The sequence below is a fragment of the Tribolium castaneum genome, chromosome 2, assembly GCF_031307605.1.
Source record: "Tribolium castaneum strain GA2 chromosome 2, icTriCast1.1, whole genome shotgun sequence".
Classification (NCBI taxonomy): domain Eukaryota; kingdom Metazoa; phylum Arthropoda; class Insecta; order Coleoptera; family Tenebrionidae; genus Tribolium; species Tribolium castaneum.
The window spans coordinates 3,823,793-3,843,025 of record NC_087395.1 but is presented as its reverse complement, the minus strand read 5'-3'; the positions used below and the strand labels follow the sequence as shown (position 1 = coordinate 3,843,025).

Below are 19,233 nucleotides of genomic sequence, written 5' to 3'. Positions count from 1 at the left end.
GAAGACTAGCTTCTATTTCATAGGTAGATAAAATTTTCTAATAATAATTAAATTTTAAAGAATAAAGAGAAGAAGTGCTGATTTAGCGCCACCGAGTAGGTAAATTAGTTACAAGCACCAAAAGTGATAAACATCTGAAAAAAATGTTATTTTTCCTCTCAAAAATACAAATAATGAAATTGACAAAACTACAGTTTCGAGACCGTTCATTTTTGTATTATTTTATATTTGCTTTAAACATTAGTGATGAACATTTGTTGGTTATTTTTCTAATACTGGGTGTTGAAAAATTCAGATGAATACACAAATCAAAACTATATTATTTTCAGCTCTACTTTCAATCGGCGTGAAAGAATCTTCTCGCCTCAACAACATATTCACTGGCCTAAACTTGATCACTGTGGGCATCGTTATAGTATCTGGAGCCATCAAAGGTAATTTTTTCCCACTTAAATGACCACCATCCACAATTAAAGTTTTTCCAGCCGACTCATCCAACTGGAACAAAAAACTCGAAGACATTCCAGACAAATTTAGAGAAGATGCCGGAACTGGTGGTTTTATGCCTTTTGGAGTCTCTGGAATGATGGAAGGCGCAGCTCAATGTTTCTACGGTTTCGTGGGTTTCGACGCTGTTGCCACAACCGGCGAAGAGGCGAAAAACCCTCAGAGAAACATTCCTCTAGCCATTGTCATCTCCCTTCTTGTGATTTTCTTGGCTTATTTCGGCATTTCGACAGTTTTGACAATGATGTGGCCCTATTACGACCAAGACCCAACTGCTCCTTTTCCCTATGTTTTCGACCAATTGGGTTGGCCTGCCATTAAGTGGATTGTAACAATTGGGGCAGTTATTGCCCTTTGTACGAGTCTCCTTGGTGCGTTGTTTCCTCTTCCTAGGATTATCTATGCTATGTCGAATGATGGGTTAATTTTCAAATTTTTGGCCAAAATTAATCCAAAAACTAAAACTCCAATTATTGCAACTGTTCTCTCCGGAATTCTAGTAGGTGCAATGGCTATACTTTTCGATACTGACCAATTGATTAGTATGATGTCAATTGGGACTCTTCTTGCCTACACTATCGTTGCAGTTTGTGTTCTAATACTGCGGTACCAACCCACAGAAACGCAATACCCTAATCTCGAACTTAAGCAAAACCTTGAAGACAGTTATACGTTATTTGGAATGTTTAAACAACTCTTCAACTTGAACATGACCAAGTATGCCAGTTCAAGCTCCGCCAAAATCACAAATTGGAGTATAATCCTGTTTGCTGTTTTCACAGCTGCCTTCGATGCTTTCATTATTTATGCCATTGATGTTCTCGATAAACCTTACTACATGACACTTTTTATCGTTGTTACGTTAGTTATGTTGACTCTTGTTGTGATTATTGCAAGACAACCGGTCGACGAAGTTAAACTCTCGTTTAAAGTTCCTTGGGTGCCTTTTGTTCCTTGTTTGAGTATCATCATTAATTTGTATCTTATGTTGGAGTTGGATAAGGATACTTGGATACGATTTGGTGTCTGGTTGTTTATTGGTGAGTGCTTGAAACGAAAATGTTTATGTTGTGTTTATTGTTAATTGTTTTTGTAGGTTTTCTTATTTATTTCTTCTATGGAATTGAGAATAGTGAGGAAAGAAAACTCAGGAAGTTACAAGCGCAATCAAACGAAACAAATAAGCAAATTACAAAATTTTAAGAAATTTTAACACAGTTGCTGCTATTGTGATACATTTATTTTAATTTATGTAACTTTGTATATTGCCTATTTATTACAGTTTGAAAATTGTTACTGTCATCATCGTTGTAGATTTTTATACAGAATGAAAACAAAGCTTTAAAAATAAAGTGTATAAGGTACATCTAAACTTATTTATTATTGCCTTAATTTCGACGAAGAAAGTAAAAATTATGCCAATTCTCTTCAAAAACGAATACAGCGAATATTTGTTTCTTATTATCCTTGCTACGAAAATTTTATAAATTATTTTTTTTATAAACAAAAGGAACCAAGATCATCTTTTCGTCGTTCAGTATATGAGAATTAGGAAAACATTTTTTGTGTATTTCTAACTATCTAAAGGTATCTATTTAAAGACAATGATTTTGAAACAGTATTTAAGGAAAGATTTACATAAATTCTAAAAAAGAGTTTGAAAAAGCTTACAGGGAACAAATGAAAACAAATTCCAATTAAGTTAGACTAGAAAAAAAAAACAGTCTAAAAAAATTTAAAAAAATCCCAAGAAAAATCTAGTGAATCTTAGAAAGAAATTTACAAAAGTGAAATGTATAAGAAATTTAGAAGAAAATTTTAGAGAAGGGCCGAATAACCTAAACAGAAAATAAACAAATTCAAAGAAAAACTGACAAAGGAATGTATGGAAATATTTAGAGAAGGGTTTAAACCAAATTTCGAAACTAATTAAAGAAATTAGAAAAAGATTCTAAAAAAATGTCTAAAGAAAAATAAAAGAACAAATAAATGAGAGACCAAAGTTGTCAGGAGTTGACTAGAGAAAGATTTGAAAAATTTTTAGTGGAGCATTCAAAGGATCTAAATAAATAAAACTAAAATTCGTATCATTGCGACTCCGGTTATCTCAATAAGTGTTCTAATAGGTGTAACGGGTATACTTTTCGATACTGACCAATTAATTAGTATAGTGTCTGGTTGTTTACTGGTGAGTGCTTGAAACGAAAATGTTTGACTTGTGTTCATTGTTAACTGTTTTTGTAGGTTTTCTTATTTATTTCTTCTATGGAATTGAGAATAGTGAGGAAAAAAAACTCAGGAAGTTACAAGCGCAATCAAATGAAACAAATAAGTAAATTACTAAATTTTAAGAAATACTAACACAGTTGCTGCTATTGTGATACATTTATTTTAATTTATGTAACTTTGTATATTGCCTATTTATTACAGTTTGAAAATTGTTACTGTCATCATCGTTGTAGATTTTTATACAGAATGAAAACAAAGCTTTAAAAATAAAGTGTATAAGGTACATCTAAACTTATTTATTATTGCCTTTACTTCAGCAAAGAAAGTAAAAGTTATGCAAGTTCTCTTCAAAAACAAAATACGTATCGCAAATGTTTTTTCTTATTGTGTTCGCTACGGAAATTTTCCAAAATATTTTTTTTTACAAACAAAAGAAACCAAGATCATTTTTTCGTCGTTCAATATATGAGAATTAGAAATACATTTTTTGTATATTTCTAACTCTCTAAGGTATCTATTTAGAGACAATGACTTTGAAAAAGTATTTGAGTAAAGGTTTACAACAATTCTAAAAAGGAGTTTGAAAATGTTTCCAGGGAACAAATGAAAACAAATTCCATATAACTAGACTAGAAAAAAACAGTTTAAAAAAATCCAAAGAAAATCTGGTGAATCTAGAAAGAAATTTACAAAAGATAAATTTAAAGTAAAATGTATAGGATAATTTACAAAAAAAAATTTAAAGGAGGGCCGAATAACCTAAACAGTAGTTATACAAATTCGAAGAAAAACTGACTAAGGAATGTATGGAAATATTTAGAGAAAGGTTTAAACCAAATTTCGAAACTAATTTGAAGAAATTCGAAAAAGTCTAAAGAATAATAAAAGAACGAATGAATGAAAGACAAAAGTTGTCAGGAAACTAAAGAAGACTGGGAAACAGTATAGAAGAGAATCTAGAAAAGGGTTTGAAGACCAGATTAACAAAAAAATGTGGAAAAGAATTTGAAAGAATAATTTATAGATCGAAGAATTCAAAGAGGAGTTTGCAAAAAATTGAGAAAAAAAATGTAAAGCAATTAAAAATAAAAAAATATACTCTCGAGAAGATTTTCATCCAAAAGTTAGAAAAAATGCTAAAGAATCTAGAAAAGAATTTATACATAAAAAAAATACATTTATACATAAAGAAATATTAACTTTGAGATGGTCAACTCCCTCAACTTCCCCAAGGAATTAGAAAAAAACAGTCTAAAAAACTCCAAGAAAAATTTGGTGGATTTAGAGAGAAATTTACAAAAGTTAAATTTAAAGTAAAATGTATAGGATAATTTAGAAGAAAATGTTAGAGGAGGGCCGAATAACCTAAACAGAAGTTAAACAAATTCGAAGAAAAACTGACAAAGAAATGTATGGAAATATTTAGAGAAGAGTTTAAACCAAATTTCGAAACTAATTTGAAGAAATTAGAAACAGATTCTAAAAAAAGTCTAAAGAATAATAAAAGAAAAAATGAATGAGAGACAAAAGTTGTGAGGAAACTAAAAGAAGACTTGTAAACAGTATAGAAAAGAATCTAGAAAAGGATTTGAAAATCAAATTAACAAAAAAATGTGAAAAAGAATTTGAAAGAATAATATATCGAAGAATTCAAAGAGGAGTTTGCAAAAAATTGAGAAAAAAATGTAAAGCAATTAAAAATAAAAAAATACACTCTAGAGAAAATTTTCATCCAAAAGTTAAAAAAGCTAAAGGATCTAGAAAAGAATTTATACATAAAAAAAATATTGAAAAGAGTCGACGACAAAATTTAGAAAGAAAATGATGAAAAAATTTAGAGGAAAATTTTACGAAGAATCTAATAAAGAATTTGGAGAATAATCACAGTGGAATAATTGCAAACAAACAAAAACAAACTAAAAACAATGTAAACTAATAAATAAATCTTAAAAGAATTAAAAAAAGTTAAGTTAAATTTGAAGTAAAATATATGAAAAAATTTAGAAAAAAATTTAGAAAAGGACCAAAAGGAAAAAGAGCTTAAAAAAGAATTTTTAAAGTAATCCAAAAAAAACGATAAAAGGATATATGAAAATATCAAAAAAATAAGTTAAAAAAGGTAAAAAACACCTAAACAAAAATCATAAGAAGAAGCATAGAGAGAAAACATAAAAAAAATGAAAGACTGCTGACTAGGGTTTTCAAGAATGAAGTATTTACAAAGAATTTTAAAAAGGATCAGGAAAAAGTCTAGAAATAAATCTCAAAGAGTAATGATTATAACCATTTAAGGAATAATTTAGAGCAGAATTTATAAAAAAAGGATTCAGAGACAAAAATAGTCAATTTACAGTTCAGTCAAATAAGCCTTTAAACCGAAATGTTGTAGAAAAGTTTGTATTTTTGATTCAAGACACATTTTTTTTAAGACACAGAATTTTTTGTTTCAACTCTCAAGAAAAGTTGAAAAAAAAATAAAGTGTTTATTTTTTACAGATTATTTAAAATCATTTTAAGCTAGAAAAATTAAAAAAAGTTTTAAATAAAAATCGTAATGCATACAATTTTACAGAAAAATGTTTTCTTTTTTCTGCTAAATTTAAACCCGAAGGTCATTTTGCTGTTTTCATTATGAAAAAAACGTTTTACCAAAATCCAAAATTTGAAAAATTTTTGTTTACATTCTTGTATCTTGCTTCTGCATAAAGCTAGAAACTTTAGTATTTGTGCAAAAGATTCCTCAATAAATGCAGAGTTTTACATAGTTACACAAGGTTGAGTTTAAATAAAGGAAAATCGAAAAAAATACATTTTCTTGTACCGTTGCAAAATTGTGAATTGAAATTTTGGAGATGTAGAAAAAAAAATTAACCTCTACATAATAAAGATATAATGAAACCAAGGCTTCAAATAAGTTTTTGGTACAAGAACCATTTCTATATCTGTAACACCCACCATGTTAGTGCAGTTTACAAAATGGGCTCGAGGTGTAGTACCACCTTTCGAAGGCTAAAATTGGCAAGTAATTAAAATAAATAAAACAAAAATAATTACTGAGTTACAGTAATACAATTTTTTTCAATTTCTTTGTTCAAACAGGTGAAATTGTAGAAATTCGTTGAAATTCTCTTAATTTGAATTTGTATTTGATTACAAATTACTATTAAAATTAGTCCAAGAGTCATATAAATAACTTGATTTTCGGTACTTGTTCTAAAAAGAGTATTCTTTTGGGGTAATTTATGCAAAAAATTACTTTTGTAATTTTAACGAATTCACATTAAAAAAAGCATTTTATTACAAACAAATTGTACACATTATTATATGGAATAATCCACTTTTATACTTATCTTTGTTCCAACAATTGATCATAAAGATAAAGTAAATGGAGTACTAGTTAGTAAACTTCCATATATCGTACAAAATTATTATAATTTTACAACAATTATAATATCTCGGTCACTACTATAACAATCACAAACATACTCGTGCCACAGTTTTTACTTCCACCAGCAATTTAAAACGTACAATAAATCAAAAAATATTTATAGAAGAATTAACAAGTTTCACGGCAAAAGTGACACAAACACGTTTTAATTTAAATTCTCAAATCAGTTGTAAAAGAATTTAGTTTTAGCTTTTATCGCGTGTGGATCGTAAAACTTGAAGATTCAAACGTGTTGACTTAACGTTATCTGAAGGAATTAATTGATTGAACTATATAATTCTTTTAAATCCGATAAAACCAACTAAACGAAAATGGTTAATTGTTGTTTACACCTGAACAGTGCTAAGTGAAGGTAAGTGATCACAATTGAAACATTATTTTCTATTGCGACATTGACTTTTAATTAAATTAATCCCAATTGCCACCAATTGGTTATTCGGACTAGACTAGTAGTCAGTTGCTTTTCTTTTGCCAAAAACAAATATGGAAATAGCAGAATGTTTAAGTAACGTGTTATCGCATAATCACCTGTAATTTAAAAAATTTTTTTGTTGTAGTTTTAATGAAAATGGGTCTGCGCACTATCACATTTGGTCAAGTGCTGGAAACTCTTTCGAGGAAGAAAGTTGTAGAATTAGAAACAGGAACAAAGTTGGCAAAAGTGCTCACAACTTTGGATTTGACTGCCTTGGGAGTGGGTAGTACTTTGGGGGTGGGTATCTACGTACTAGCTGGAGATGTTGCCAAAAATAACGCAGGACCTGCTGTAACAGTGTCGTTTTTTATTGCAGCCGTAACTTCAATTCTTGCCGGTAATATTAAATTTCTTAATTAAAGTGTAATTAATTAACTAATTAAAGGGCTTTGTTATGCTGAATTTGGGGCAAGGGTGCCCAAAGCTGGCTCTGCCTATGTTTACAGTTATGTGTGTATAGGAGAGTTATTCGCATTTATCATTGGATGGAATTTGATACTGGAATATCTGATAGGTAAGTGAATGTTTCATTGAAATTTAGATAGGTAATAGCAAAACGCATATGAAAACTTGTAACTTTTTTGAAGTTATGAAATATTATTTCACCCTGTTTGAATTGGAATTCGTTAATTCAGATAATTTCTGATTACAAAAAATTCGGAGCTAATTTTTTGCCAAACTTGAACGAAAATGAGCCAAAACAACGACTTTCGTACTTTTTTTTCAAAAAAATTTGAACTTATTCAATTTACATAAAACTTTGAACCGGAATACTGCAGATTATAAAGCTAATTGGATTTTTGTTATAATATAATTTATTAGTATTTACTTGAATTTACTTGACTGTAGATGAATATATTATATGTATGTATAACAAATAATTATAAATTTTTTTCTACTTTAGTTTCACGAACAAACAAAAATAAAAAGTAGAAAAAATAGCATATTACACTTTTTTTTATCATTCTATAAGAGCACTCCTTCGTCGTGCTCCAAAATTATTTGTGCTACAATAGAACGTCATATAAAACTGGTGAAATAATATACTGTTATTTTATTTAAAATCACACAAAATTTAGCGATTTATTATTTAAGTTAATTAATATTTATTATCTCGCTGCAAAAAAATATTATGTTTTATGTCATTTTACAATAAGCAATGCTTACTACATATTTTGTGCAAAACTCCTTAAAAAAATTTACTAGTTTAAAAAATAATAAATTGTATATCATAATTTATAAATTAAAAATTGAAATAAACGCAATTATGATGCCATAATGTGAGTCTACTAGAACTAGAAGTATTTTACAATACCTTATAAGGTGACTACAAGTAAGTGATATTTCTTGTTTTACCTGAGAACAAGCGAAACTTAGAGATGTTTTATTCTTCAAAACTATCAAAATTCTCGGGTTTTCTCCTGCGTAAGAAGGTCTTGACAAGGAGTGTTATACTAAAAAATGAAAATTTTTATATGGATAGCCAACAACAAAATAGGCGACTCATATTTTTTTTATTTTAACCAAAGCTCCACCGTTTTTGAGAAAAATAATTAAAAAGGTGAAAATTCCTGGCCTGACGTCAGCAATGTTCCTTTTTGAATCAGCCAGTCACAGAACTTGAGATAGAAAACTGGGCCAACAAAGATAGCTCGAAAGACGTGCGTCTCTTCTTTATTTCTGCCTCTGTTGTTTTACATACGACTTCAGATGTGCTGCAGGAGCAGACATTTTACCAAAACACAAACTCCTGCAAAATATTAGCACACAACACAGTCACAATCGACAACGCACGGTTTTAACGTTTGTATTTGACGTTTACCAGCCCAAACGTAGGTCGTAGCGTTAATTGTATGCAGCGAAAGACTGACGAATCATTAGTCAAGACATTGCTTACGTCACAGCGCAAGTTTTCTATTATTACTAAAAAAGTACCTATTTAAAAAACTCAGACCTATATTACTAGCCATTATTTTGTGTCTACTTTCAGAATCTGCAATTTCCAGTATAACACTCCATTGTTTGGCATTTCCTAATACAAAACGTAAGATTATTTTTATCAGATTTAAAGATTTAAAGTAATTTTAGGTCTTGTTGAGTCTAATTCGAAGAATAAAATGTTGTATTCAACTTGTTTTCATGTAAATCGGTTTATTTATTTCACCTGGAGATTGATAAATCACACGTTTTTCCACGTTTCGTGTTATAAAAATTCACTCGTGACATAAATAATTATTGTGATAAAAATCCGTAGACATTTTTTATTTGATTATTTTTCTAAAATGTAATTTAAGTAGCTTGTTTTAGATTTGAAATAACACTAGAAATAATAGTAGTGCGATTATTTTCATAATACTAAATTATATTGATATTAATATTAGAATTGTTAATTAATTAATTTTAATTACGTGGAAAGGTAGAAAACTAATGATCACACATAATTCACCTTTTGCTATTATAACATACTTTGCACTTTTCTCGATACCTGTAATTTTTTCAGAATTTTTTACAATGTCATCTGATTAAAATTATTTAATTAATAAATTATCTCATAATTACGTTGCTGCAAAAAATTGTTACTTTTAATGTCATTTGAGAAAGATGATGCTTAATTGTGGTTTTGTGATAATAATTTGTAAAACAATATTGCTATGTCTAGACAATAATTAATCAACTAAAAATTAAATAAACTTAATTGTGATGTTAGTAAAAAGTTTTGGAAAAATTTGTTGCTACAAACATCAATTTAAGCATCCATGAATCATCTTTGAATAACACAATTAATATAATAAAATTGGCATAATTAGTATTTTTAAATAATTAATTTTAATTAGTTAATTTTAATTTCTAGAAAAGAAAGATTTACAAGCTTAAGTCTGTGCGACTATTAGTATTTGAATTAGGTACAGTAAAAAAATGCTTTTGGTAAATTCACCCAGATTTTCTGACTGTAAGGAATTTGTGGAAATTCTAAGCAAAGCTTTGGTCAAAATTTTTTGATTAAATTTAATATTTGAGTAGCAAATAAATAAATAATACAAAACTTTTGGAAACTTTGAGCGAAAACTTAGATGTCAGTTTTTGTTTTAAAAAAAATCTTTCGACCAAGTCATTTCCTAGCTTCAAAAACAAAATTCAATGGATAATCTCAAATTTTTCAAACATTTACAGGTAAGTAATGCGTTTGAAACTCTGTAAAACTCGGAACTAAAACATAGAAAAAGGTGACCACTTACTTGGAATTTTCCGAATGAGTCAGATATTGTTTCACTGAAAAACAGATGAAAGCTGTTAAAAACTTTGAAATTATAAACTATTTTAAATTATTATGGTGTTTTGACTCAAAAATGAGTCCGGATTTATTAGGTTCTTTGATTTTTTTATGGAAGGCATGTTTGAAAATACGTTTAGGTTTTTTATAAAACCCTTTTATATTTAATGTCTTGTTTAAAGTCTACGACCTTAAAAAAAGTCATTAATTTAAAAAAGTAGGCAGAATTCCAATTCTAACAAAATTCCAAAAAAAACTTAGTTCCATAATTCTTAATTAATTTGTGCAATTACAGTTTAGTTTTCGTACTTAAACTAATTGTGTTATTCTAGGAATTTCAGAACAAGTTTTAATAACTTAAAAAAAATCAGCAATTCACATACACCAAGATTTTTATTTTACAGTACATCACATAACGCTATTAATTGTATTATTCTAAATTGTGCATCTTTAATACTGAAGAGTAAAAAATCGGAAATTTAATACAAGAAAATACTAATTTTTGAAAGCTTTTATCAACGTAAAAAGTATAAATTTATGAACGTACGATAAGCTATACTTTAGAGTATTTTTCTAATCGTAATTAACTCACTAAGAACCGGTTTGTAAAAACGTTATTAATTTAAGTCGCAATTAAATGAGCGATTAACTGATCACGTGACCAAATTGAACAAATACAATTGGTCTATTCGCGTTGTTAACATTTAAGAACGAATTAAATTTTAACAAAGCTTTCTATAAACCGGCTCTAAATGTTTACGTAATGTCAGATTTTACAAAACACGAACACACATGTCTATACCATGCTTTACAATAACTAGTTGAAAGTCTCTACTTTAGTATTAGTAATAACTTGGCAAAATATTTTTCAGGATCTGCAACTGTTGTCAAAGCGCTATTTCTTTACTTAGACGAACTATCAAACAACGTAATGTCTGAGTTTTTTCAAGAAAATATTCCCATCGAAGCAGGAGGAGAACTAGGACAATACGCTGACATTTTTTCTTTGGGTCTATCCTTCGTTTTTGCTGGTATTATCAAAATACAATTGTAATATTACTTATAGCACTTATTTTTAGTTGCCATAGCATTAGGAGCGAAAGAATCTACCTTAGTTAATAACATATTCACTCTAGTCAATTTACTTGTCGTTGCCACTGTTGTAATCTCCGGATTATGGAAAGGTTAGTAGATTTTAGACTACAGTCAACCAAGTTTTTAAATCAAAATTTGAGATGATATACGTGCTTCTTTTGTTCAGTTTTTGAAATATTTCTAATAAGAAAAATAAGCCTGCAAACTAATATTAATTGCTTGGTGGCGATACCACAAAAAGAAATAATGCAGTAACTTTAAATTGCAATAACTTGGTGAGTTACATTGATTTTTTTGTTCAATACAGGATAATTCTTTTCTACTTCTAATATAGCTAGAGCCTTAACATTTTGGATTCTGAGTTCAACTAACTTATTTTTAAAGTGGTCAAACTTTCAGAACTACAAAAAATTGGCACCAAGTTTGAAATTTTAAATTGTAACCACCAATTTTTATTGCGTTTTTGCATTTGCTTCTTAAAACTGAATAAAATGTACTCCAGTGTTGGTACTTATCTGTTATAGTTTTTGGCATGTCAATTTTTTTGTTAAAACTTTTATTTGCAAGGATTTATCTAAGGTAACACAGCCCTTGAACTCTTTGCGATAAAATAATTTTTTTGCATTTAATAACTAAAAGATTGAAAAGGCTTCTAGAATTTTCAAAATTGTCAACTGTCAAGATTTATGATTAGTATGATTTTTTCAAAATGGTTATAAAAAAACTGCTATAACTCAGTTTTTTCAGTATTTTCTTAACGGAAATCGAAAAGACATCGATCTTTATATAACAAAAAACGGATTTTACTTCGTAATTTTCATAGGTAATCAAATAGACCTTCCAAAGTGGTCCACAATTATTAAACTTCAATATTTTAGTTTGTTTTTAGCTGACTCATTATCGAGTGAATTATGTAATGTAAATGGTAGACAAATCGAACATTTCTTTTAATTAATAGCACAATTTTATCGCAGTTTTTAAAAATTTATTTATCAAAAATAAAAAGCTTTTAGTTTTTTGCGATTATTTTAAAAACTGCAAGAGATAGATATAGAAGATGTTAATAAAAGTTTGAATAAAAATTGAAGTTCTTTTGATTGCCATTGAAAAAACAATCATTCAATTCAATTCAATTTCATTCAATTTAAAAAAACTGTTTTATAATCATTTCTTAATCAGCATTAAAAAAAATCAAAGCAGCTTTGCAATTTGACAGCTGACAATTCTGAAGATTTGAGATGACCCTTCGAACTTTTGACTATCAAATGCAAAAAAATTAGTCAGTTATTATAAAGGATTCACAAGCTGTGGTATTTTAAATAAATCCCTGCAAGTGAAAAATTACATAACAATTTATAAAAAAAAACTATGACAGATAAGTATTAACAATTAGGATACATTTTTCTCAGTCTGAGAAGGTGAATTTAAAAATGCAATAAAAATAGGTGGTTCCTTTTTAAAATTTTAAAGTTGACGCCAATTTCTTGTAGTTTTGGAAATTCAGCCATTTTGAAAATAATTTAGTTGATTTGAATTGTTAAATCTCAAGCTATGTTAGAAGTTAGAAGTTTCTAAAGTAGGCCTCAAAAGAATCACCCTGTATGTGATAAAACTCATTACGATTAAAACCTCTTGAATAAAAAGAGATTTGAGTTTTTTCTAAATTTTGCTAAAAAAACTGCTCGTCTTTTTAGAAATTAATAAATTAAATCTTTGTGTTATGTAATTTGTAAAATATTAAACGAAATTTACGTATACATATCTTCTTAAGTACAGGCTGACCCAAGGGTGCGTAATCAGTCTATAACTTTTTTGCTGTTGAAAATATTGCGATGCCGTTTTTATTATCCGATAGATCAATTTAAAGTCCATAAACTAAAAGTATTTAAATTTTACACAGGATGTTGTTATACAGAGTGATCAACTAAAGTTATGTTTTTTTTAATAGAACACCCCATATATTTTTGCATAATTAGATTCTACGTAAAAAAATAATGGTACTTTGTATAAACTATTACAAGCCTATCTTTTTTTGTTTCGAAATTATTCAACTTTTTGTGCTAAAAACAACCCACATTTAAAAAATCACTGTGAAGCCGCCAATGAGTATTTCCCGACAAATTTTCGACAGAAAAACTTAGAATATCTTGTAGTTTTAGCAAATAGTCGACTTTTTGTTATAATGCACAGATAACGTACAGAGTGTGCCAAAACGCAAAAAGTTGAATAACTCATTTTTTTCAAATGGAACAGCCCTGTATTTGCTTACACCTATCAATAGCAATTTTGATAAGCTTTCTAATGATGTGCGGTTTGTAAAGCAAATTTAAAAGATTTCTCGAGATTTTCAAAAAAATGTATTTTATTACAAAAAAAACAATTTTTCAAGTAGGCTGCTGCCACAATGTTTTCAAAGTGAGACAGTTATTTATCTCGCTAGTGTTATTAATTGCTTGATGCAACAATGGATTTTACTCAGCAAGAATTAATCAACATGGTTTACTGTATTGGTGAAGCCTATCGAAATGTTTTGTTAGCCAGCAGAATCTATCGTCAAAAATATCTTGATGCAAGAACACCACAAGTTCTTTCTTTTCAAAAGCTAAAGGACCGATTTAAGTACTCTGGTAGAACCAAGTACGAAACGAAAGAAATACTTGGAGGGAGGATTGATCAGGACACTGAATTAAATGTTCTGCTCATGTTAGAAGAAAACCCGAATTTAAGCACGCGGGAAATTTCTAGGCAAACAGACATTTCACAAAGCAGCATCAACAGGATTATATTAAAACATAAATTTCATCCATATCATTTAGAATTACATCAAGAACTACACGGGGAAGATTTTCGAAAAAGGATAAATTTTTCTGAAATTATGCTTAATTTGATTGGCGAAAATAGAAATTTTATAAACAAAATTCTGTTTACCGATGATGCGACATTTAAAAGTAATGGAAGTGTGAACAGACATAATATGCACTACTACTCAGTTGAAAACCCACACTGGGTTACGACAATCGATCATCAGAACCGATAGTCGCTAAATGTTTGGGGGGGGGGGGGAATTATTGGCACACATGTAATAAGTCCATTTTTCTTTGATGGTGTTCTCACTGGTGCCCAGTACCTACAGTTTCTGCAGGAAAATCTCCCTGTCCTATTGGAAAATGTAGATCTGAATACAAGAAGGGAGTTATGACTGCAACAAGACGGTGCTCCGGTGCATTATCATAGAATTGTTCATCAGTATTTGAATGAAGCTTTTCCAAATAGATGGATAGGAAGAGGAGGGCCTATTGCTTGGCCACCTCGCTCGCCCGATTTAACACCAATGGACTTTTTTTATGGGGAACTGTAAAGAATAAAGTTTATAGCGTTAAACCAACGACGGCTAAAGATATGAGGAATAGAATTTCTGAAGCATTTCAGTCCATCTGCCAAGACACACTAGCAAGAGTCAAATTGTCTTTTGAAAGGCGATTGTCGTTTTGTATCGAAGAAAACGGTGGTATATTTGAACATCTACTTTAAATTTTTTTATATTAATATTTTTATTACCTATTATTTTATTATTATTTAGTATTTTTAATAATAATGTTCTTTTTTGTTATTGTTAATTGTTCTTCTATAGGAATTATGATGAATATTAATATTGTTATAAACATTGTGTTATATAAATTGTTAATTGTACCACGAAAAGTAATTCTTGTAAAACAAATATTTAACTGATTTTTATTGTTATAAAATACATTTTTTTTTTGAAAATCTCAAGAAATCTTTTAGATTTGCTTTGCAAACCGCACATCATTAGAAAGCTTATCAAAATTGCTATTGATAGGTGTAAGCAAATACAGAGTGTTCTATTTGAAAAAAATGAGTTATTTTTTGGCGTTTTGGCACACCTGTACTACCCTATTATTTGTGCGTTATAACGAAAAGTTGACTATTTGCTAAAACTACAAGATATTCTAAATTTTTCTGTTGAAAATTTGTCGGAAAATACTTATTGGCGGCTTCACAAAGATTTTTTAAATGTGGGTTGTTTTTAGCACAAAAAGTTGAATAATTCCGAAACAAAAAAAGATAGGCCTGTAATAGTTTATACAAAGTACCATTTTTTTATTATTTTACGTAGAATCTAATTATAAAGATATAAGATATAAATATTTTTAGTTTGTGGACTTTAAGTTGCTCTATCGGATAATAGAAACGGCACCGTAATATTTTCAATAGCAAAAAAGTTATAGACCGATTACGCACCCCTGAATCAGCCTGTATATCCTCCAAAATGTTGATTTGAAGGCTTGTTTAACTCGACTATTAAGCTGGTGTGCTATTATTACAACTTATTTTAGCCAAAGCTTCCAATTGGTCTATTCCATCAGAGGATGTCCCTTCAGGGAGTGGCACTGGCGGTTTTGCTCCGTTTGGCATCAAAGGTGTGATCCAAGGAGCCGCCAGATGTTTCTTTGCTTTCATTGGCTTCGATTGTATTGCCACAGCAGGTGAAGAGGCAAAAACTCCAAGCAAATCTATTCCCATAGGTGTAGTAACATCACTTCTCATCGTGTTTTTTTCCTACTTTGGCATTTCGACAATACTTACAATGATGCTACCATACTATGAACAACACGAGAAAGCTCCTTTGACCCATATTTACGATGTTGTTGGTTGGCCTGCCTTGAAATACGTGGTCAGTGTTGGTGCAATTTGTGGCCTTTTTTCGAGTTTATTAGGAGCTATGTTTCCTTTACCCAGGATTATTTACGCCATGGCTTCCGATGGTCTACTTTTCAAAGCTTTGGCTATTGTTCATCCCAAGTTTCAGACACCTTTTATGGGGACTTTAATTGCTGGAAGTATCGCAGGTTTGTTGTCTTATAACTGATTGTTAATCAATTAATAAAACTTTTAGGCTGCTTGGCTTGTATTTTTGACGTTGATAAGTTGGCCAACATGATGTCTATTGGAACACTTTTGGCATATTCCATGGTAGCAGCTTGTGTTCTTATCCTGAGGTATGCTGTTGACGAATGTGAGAAGAAATTTGAAGACAAGGAAGAATTGACTGGAACAATGTATTTCAAGCAAATGTTTAACAGAAAAAGTCAATTTCCGACAAGGTTAACTTCATCTTTAGTTTCTTGGCTCGTTTTGGCGTATTGTAAGCTATTGTTTTTGTTGAATTTTTTGCTCACTTCTGTGGTTTTAGTTTCAGTTTCTTTTATTTTTTCTGGACTTATCACTGGTTTCGAAAAAGAATTGGAAAATGCTGAACCTTGGCTTCTTTCCCTTCTTTGTATACTTGGTGTGGTTTTAATTGTTTTGTTATTCATAATTTCGTGGCAACCCAAGTCTTCAGTACAACTAACATTTGCAGTAGGTTATTTTTGGAGCATCTTACAGCCGTGTTGTAATATTTTTTTAAGGTTCCTTTAGTTCCTTGGATCCCTGGCATTAGTATCGTAGTCAATGTGTATTTAATGACGACTTTGCCAGCTCACACTTGGGAATATTACGGTTATTGGATGCTCATAGGTCACTAACATCACAAGATGAGAAACCAAACTAAATTTGTTTTTAGGTTTTTTGATATATTTCGCTTATGGTATTTGGAACAGTACCGAACAAAAGACTAGTAAGTGTTCCGGAACGAACAACGAAACTTTACCAGACGATATAAAACAAAACCATTTGTAAACCTCATTCCAACATAATTTATTTATTACCAAAACACAAAACAATAAAGACAACAAACCAAATTCCGTTTTATTATTTATCCACAAGCCTATTGATGTTAGGAAAATACAATCACATAGTTTTTCTGCAAGGATTTGATCAATGATACTGTTGTATCTTTCTTCACTTTTTTGTCTTGATATTTTTGCATATTTCTTCTAACCTTATTGTAAGTACGCTTGATTCTTGTCTTTATTGTTTTGTGACAATAAAGAGTTTTTAAACGGAAAGCCCCATTATGTTTCTGTTTCCGCACGGAGGTGTTCCATGTAACAAGAATATTCATCTTAAACATTTTAAAAATTTTATTTTTCTATTTCAGCATTTAGTTGTTAGCTGGAAAGGAAAATAACAATAGCAGAGTTGAGATTTCGATAGTTTAGAGGCTAATTTAAAGTGTGTGGTGTGTATTTTGAGATATTTTTTAATAAACAAAAAATGGACCGAGGGGACATTTATTTGAACATTACATCGGCTACATTGTGAGGTCAGCTAATTTAAGAAGAGATTAATTATTGCAGTCAGCGATAATTCCAAACTAGTTTATAATAATATAACGGGTGCTCAAAAATCGGCGCACCAATTCAGTGGTACGTTATTGAGAAGCAAGTGCAGATTACGGAAAAAAGGTTGAAAAAATTCCTAAAGTCATATTTTAAAAAATCTGGAGCTACAAACTTATTGTGTTAACTTCTTTAGTTTTCATTATTTTTTTATGTTTCTATGTTTCATACCAGGTAATCGTTCCGTAACAAAACGATGAACAATTATTTTTAAATTTACTTTCAGATTTTAGCAGTTTTTTAATTAAAAAAAAATAAAATTCTCCAAAAAATTTACAATGTGTAGATGTGCGAACACTGGGAATTATTTCCTAGGAAACCGTTTCAAAAATAATTTATTTTTATTATTGATCAAATTCTATTGCGATCATGACTGTTAGACAACGTTGCCACATATCATTTATCTAAAATCCGTTATTTATCAATAAGTTTAATACAAAGAATTTTTTTACTATTTTTACCTTTATATGTAACCACTTCTCTACCACACACCATTGAGTTGGTGCGCCAGTTTTTGAGCACGCTGTATTTCTACCCTTTTTTAATAAAATTTTTGTTAGCAACTTATGTCAAAGGTTTGTGTCGAAAATAATTTCAAGGTTATAATTTTTGTCAAATGAATAAAATAACATAATTTTACGTCAAATTTAACCAGGGACGTAGAAAACAGAAATTTTGGGATTACTATTTAAAAAAAGAAAATCATTGAATACCTACCAATATTAATGTTCACATTTCTGAAATTTTTCGATATTTATTTTAATATTAAATACATAACTTAAAACATACTTCAATGCTAAAAATGCTTTTCTTTCAGTCACAATTTTTAGTTAAACATCTCGTCTCAAAAATTGGTCATCAATAACCCTTCATATTTCCTGTCGTCTTTTTAAATTTTCTAAAAAATGATATTGAAGGTGTTCTCGTATGAAAAACGTAACAAAATCGTGAATTTCCAATAACTTTATAATTTGAAACAGAATCTAAAGTTCATGTAGATGCTAAAGGCGGCCAAGCAGCGACAGGTTCAACTTTCCTAAAAATTAGAACCAATTTTGAGTTTAGACGTAAAATTCTTGTACTTACAAAAAAATCTCTTTTAAAATTTGGAGTTCGTATAAAAAAACAATGAATTGTCTACGACTGCCAGTCTAAACCATTTCTAAACGCAGTTATTCGACGAAAAATGAAAACATTTTTTGACAAATTTATTTGACTTTTCGCCAAACTTAAAGTGTTAACCACTGATTTCTATCTCAATTTGATTTTTTACACATTCCAACGGACGTGTATGAAACAAAATTTCGAAAATTGACATTCAGTGTCCTAACTCTCCTAACTCTAATCTACAGTGGCGGACACATAATTTTGAACGCCTTTGAAATTTCGTTGACAATTGACAGAAAAGTCTAAAATTCCGTGTCTGCCATTGTACAAATAGTGATTTTTTTTAAAGATTTTTATAATTTTAAATTAAAAAAAAATGCTAACATCTGACAGGAAATTTAAAAATAATTATTCATTGATTTGTTAGAGAACGACTATTTAATGTGAATCATAAAAACATTAAAAAATAATGAAAACTAAAAAAGTTAACAGAATAAGTTTGTAACTCTAGATTTTTATAAAAATTACTTTAGGAATTTTTTCAAGATGTTTCCAGTAATCTAAGCGTGATTCTTAACAACGTACCACTAAAGTGGTGCGCCAGTTTTTGAGATCTCTGTATAATTAGAATAATGGTAACAACATAAATAAATAAATAAAATAATAAAGACCAAAGTTTAATAAAAAAATTAAAATTAAAACATAAATTTAGAAAACACTAATAATTTAGAGAATTGTTGACGTCAAACTGAATGTAAGATTCTCAAACTTTAACTTACCTTTTTGGCCACAATAACAG

General features: G+C 29.4%; 2 protein-coding genes across 4 annotated transcripts in view; both read left to right on the top strand.

Moving 5' to 3' along the window:
* Nucleotides 1–1,873, top strand: part of LOC655390 (high affinity cationic amino acid transporter 1) — a 28,187-nt gene extending 26,314 nt beyond the window's left edge. For both annotated transcript variants that reach the window (XM_064354834.1, XM_064354833.1), the window contains exons 5-7: nucleotides 330–434; nucleotides 486–1,547; nucleotides 1,604–1,873. In XM_064354834.1, coding sequence (XP_064210904.1) covers nucleotides 330–434; nucleotides 486–1,547; nucleotides 1,604–1,710 — 1,274 coding nt within the window. In that variant the 3' untranslated portion in view covers nucleotides 1,711–1,873. The remainder of the gene's footprint in view (nucleotides 1–329; nucleotides 435–485; nucleotides 1,548–1,603) is intronic.
* A 4,325-nt stretch (nucleotides 1,874–6,198) lies between these two features.
* On the top strand, nucleotides 6,199–16,787 carry LOC655468 (cationic amino acid transporter 2). Of its 2 annotated transcripts, none has more exons than XM_008201054.3 (10): nucleotides 6,199–6,536; nucleotides 6,742–6,996; nucleotides 7,045–7,173; nucleotides 10,803–10,961; nucleotides 11,010–11,114; nucleotides 15,381–15,893; nucleotides 15,941–16,189; nucleotides 16,238–16,404; nucleotides 16,455–16,563; nucleotides 16,610–16,787. In XM_008201054.3, exons 2-10 carry the CDS (start codon nucleotides 6,747–6,749, stop codon nucleotides 16,723–16,725), a joined length of 1,797 nt encoding a protein of 598 aa, XP_008199276.2. In that variant the 5' UTR covers nucleotides 6,199–6,536; nucleotides 6,742–6,746; the 3' UTR covers nucleotides 16,726–16,787. The 2 variants fall into 2 exon arrangements, with proteins under 2 accessions (XP_008199276.2, XP_967105.4); XM_962012.5 differs by lacking the exon at nucleotides 6,199–6,536 and adding an exon at nucleotides 6,583–6,689.
* Nucleotides 16,788–19,233: the final 2,446 nt, after the last annotated feature.

What these genes read in the sequence shown, in the direction of transcription:
- LOC655468 (XM_962012.5), top strand. Translation starts at nt 6,668, where the DNA reads ATGGAAATAGCAGAATGTTTAA. An exon ending in TCTATCCTTCGTTTTTGCTG is followed by an intron (nt 10,962 to 11,009) that starts GTATTATCAAAA and finishes ACTTATTTTTAG; the next exon opens with TTGCCATAGCATTAGGAGCG. An exon ending in CGGTTATTGGATGCTCATAG is followed by an intron (nt 16,564 to 16,609) that starts GTCACTAACATC and finishes ATTTGTTTTTAG; the next exon opens with GTTTTTTGATATATTTCGCT.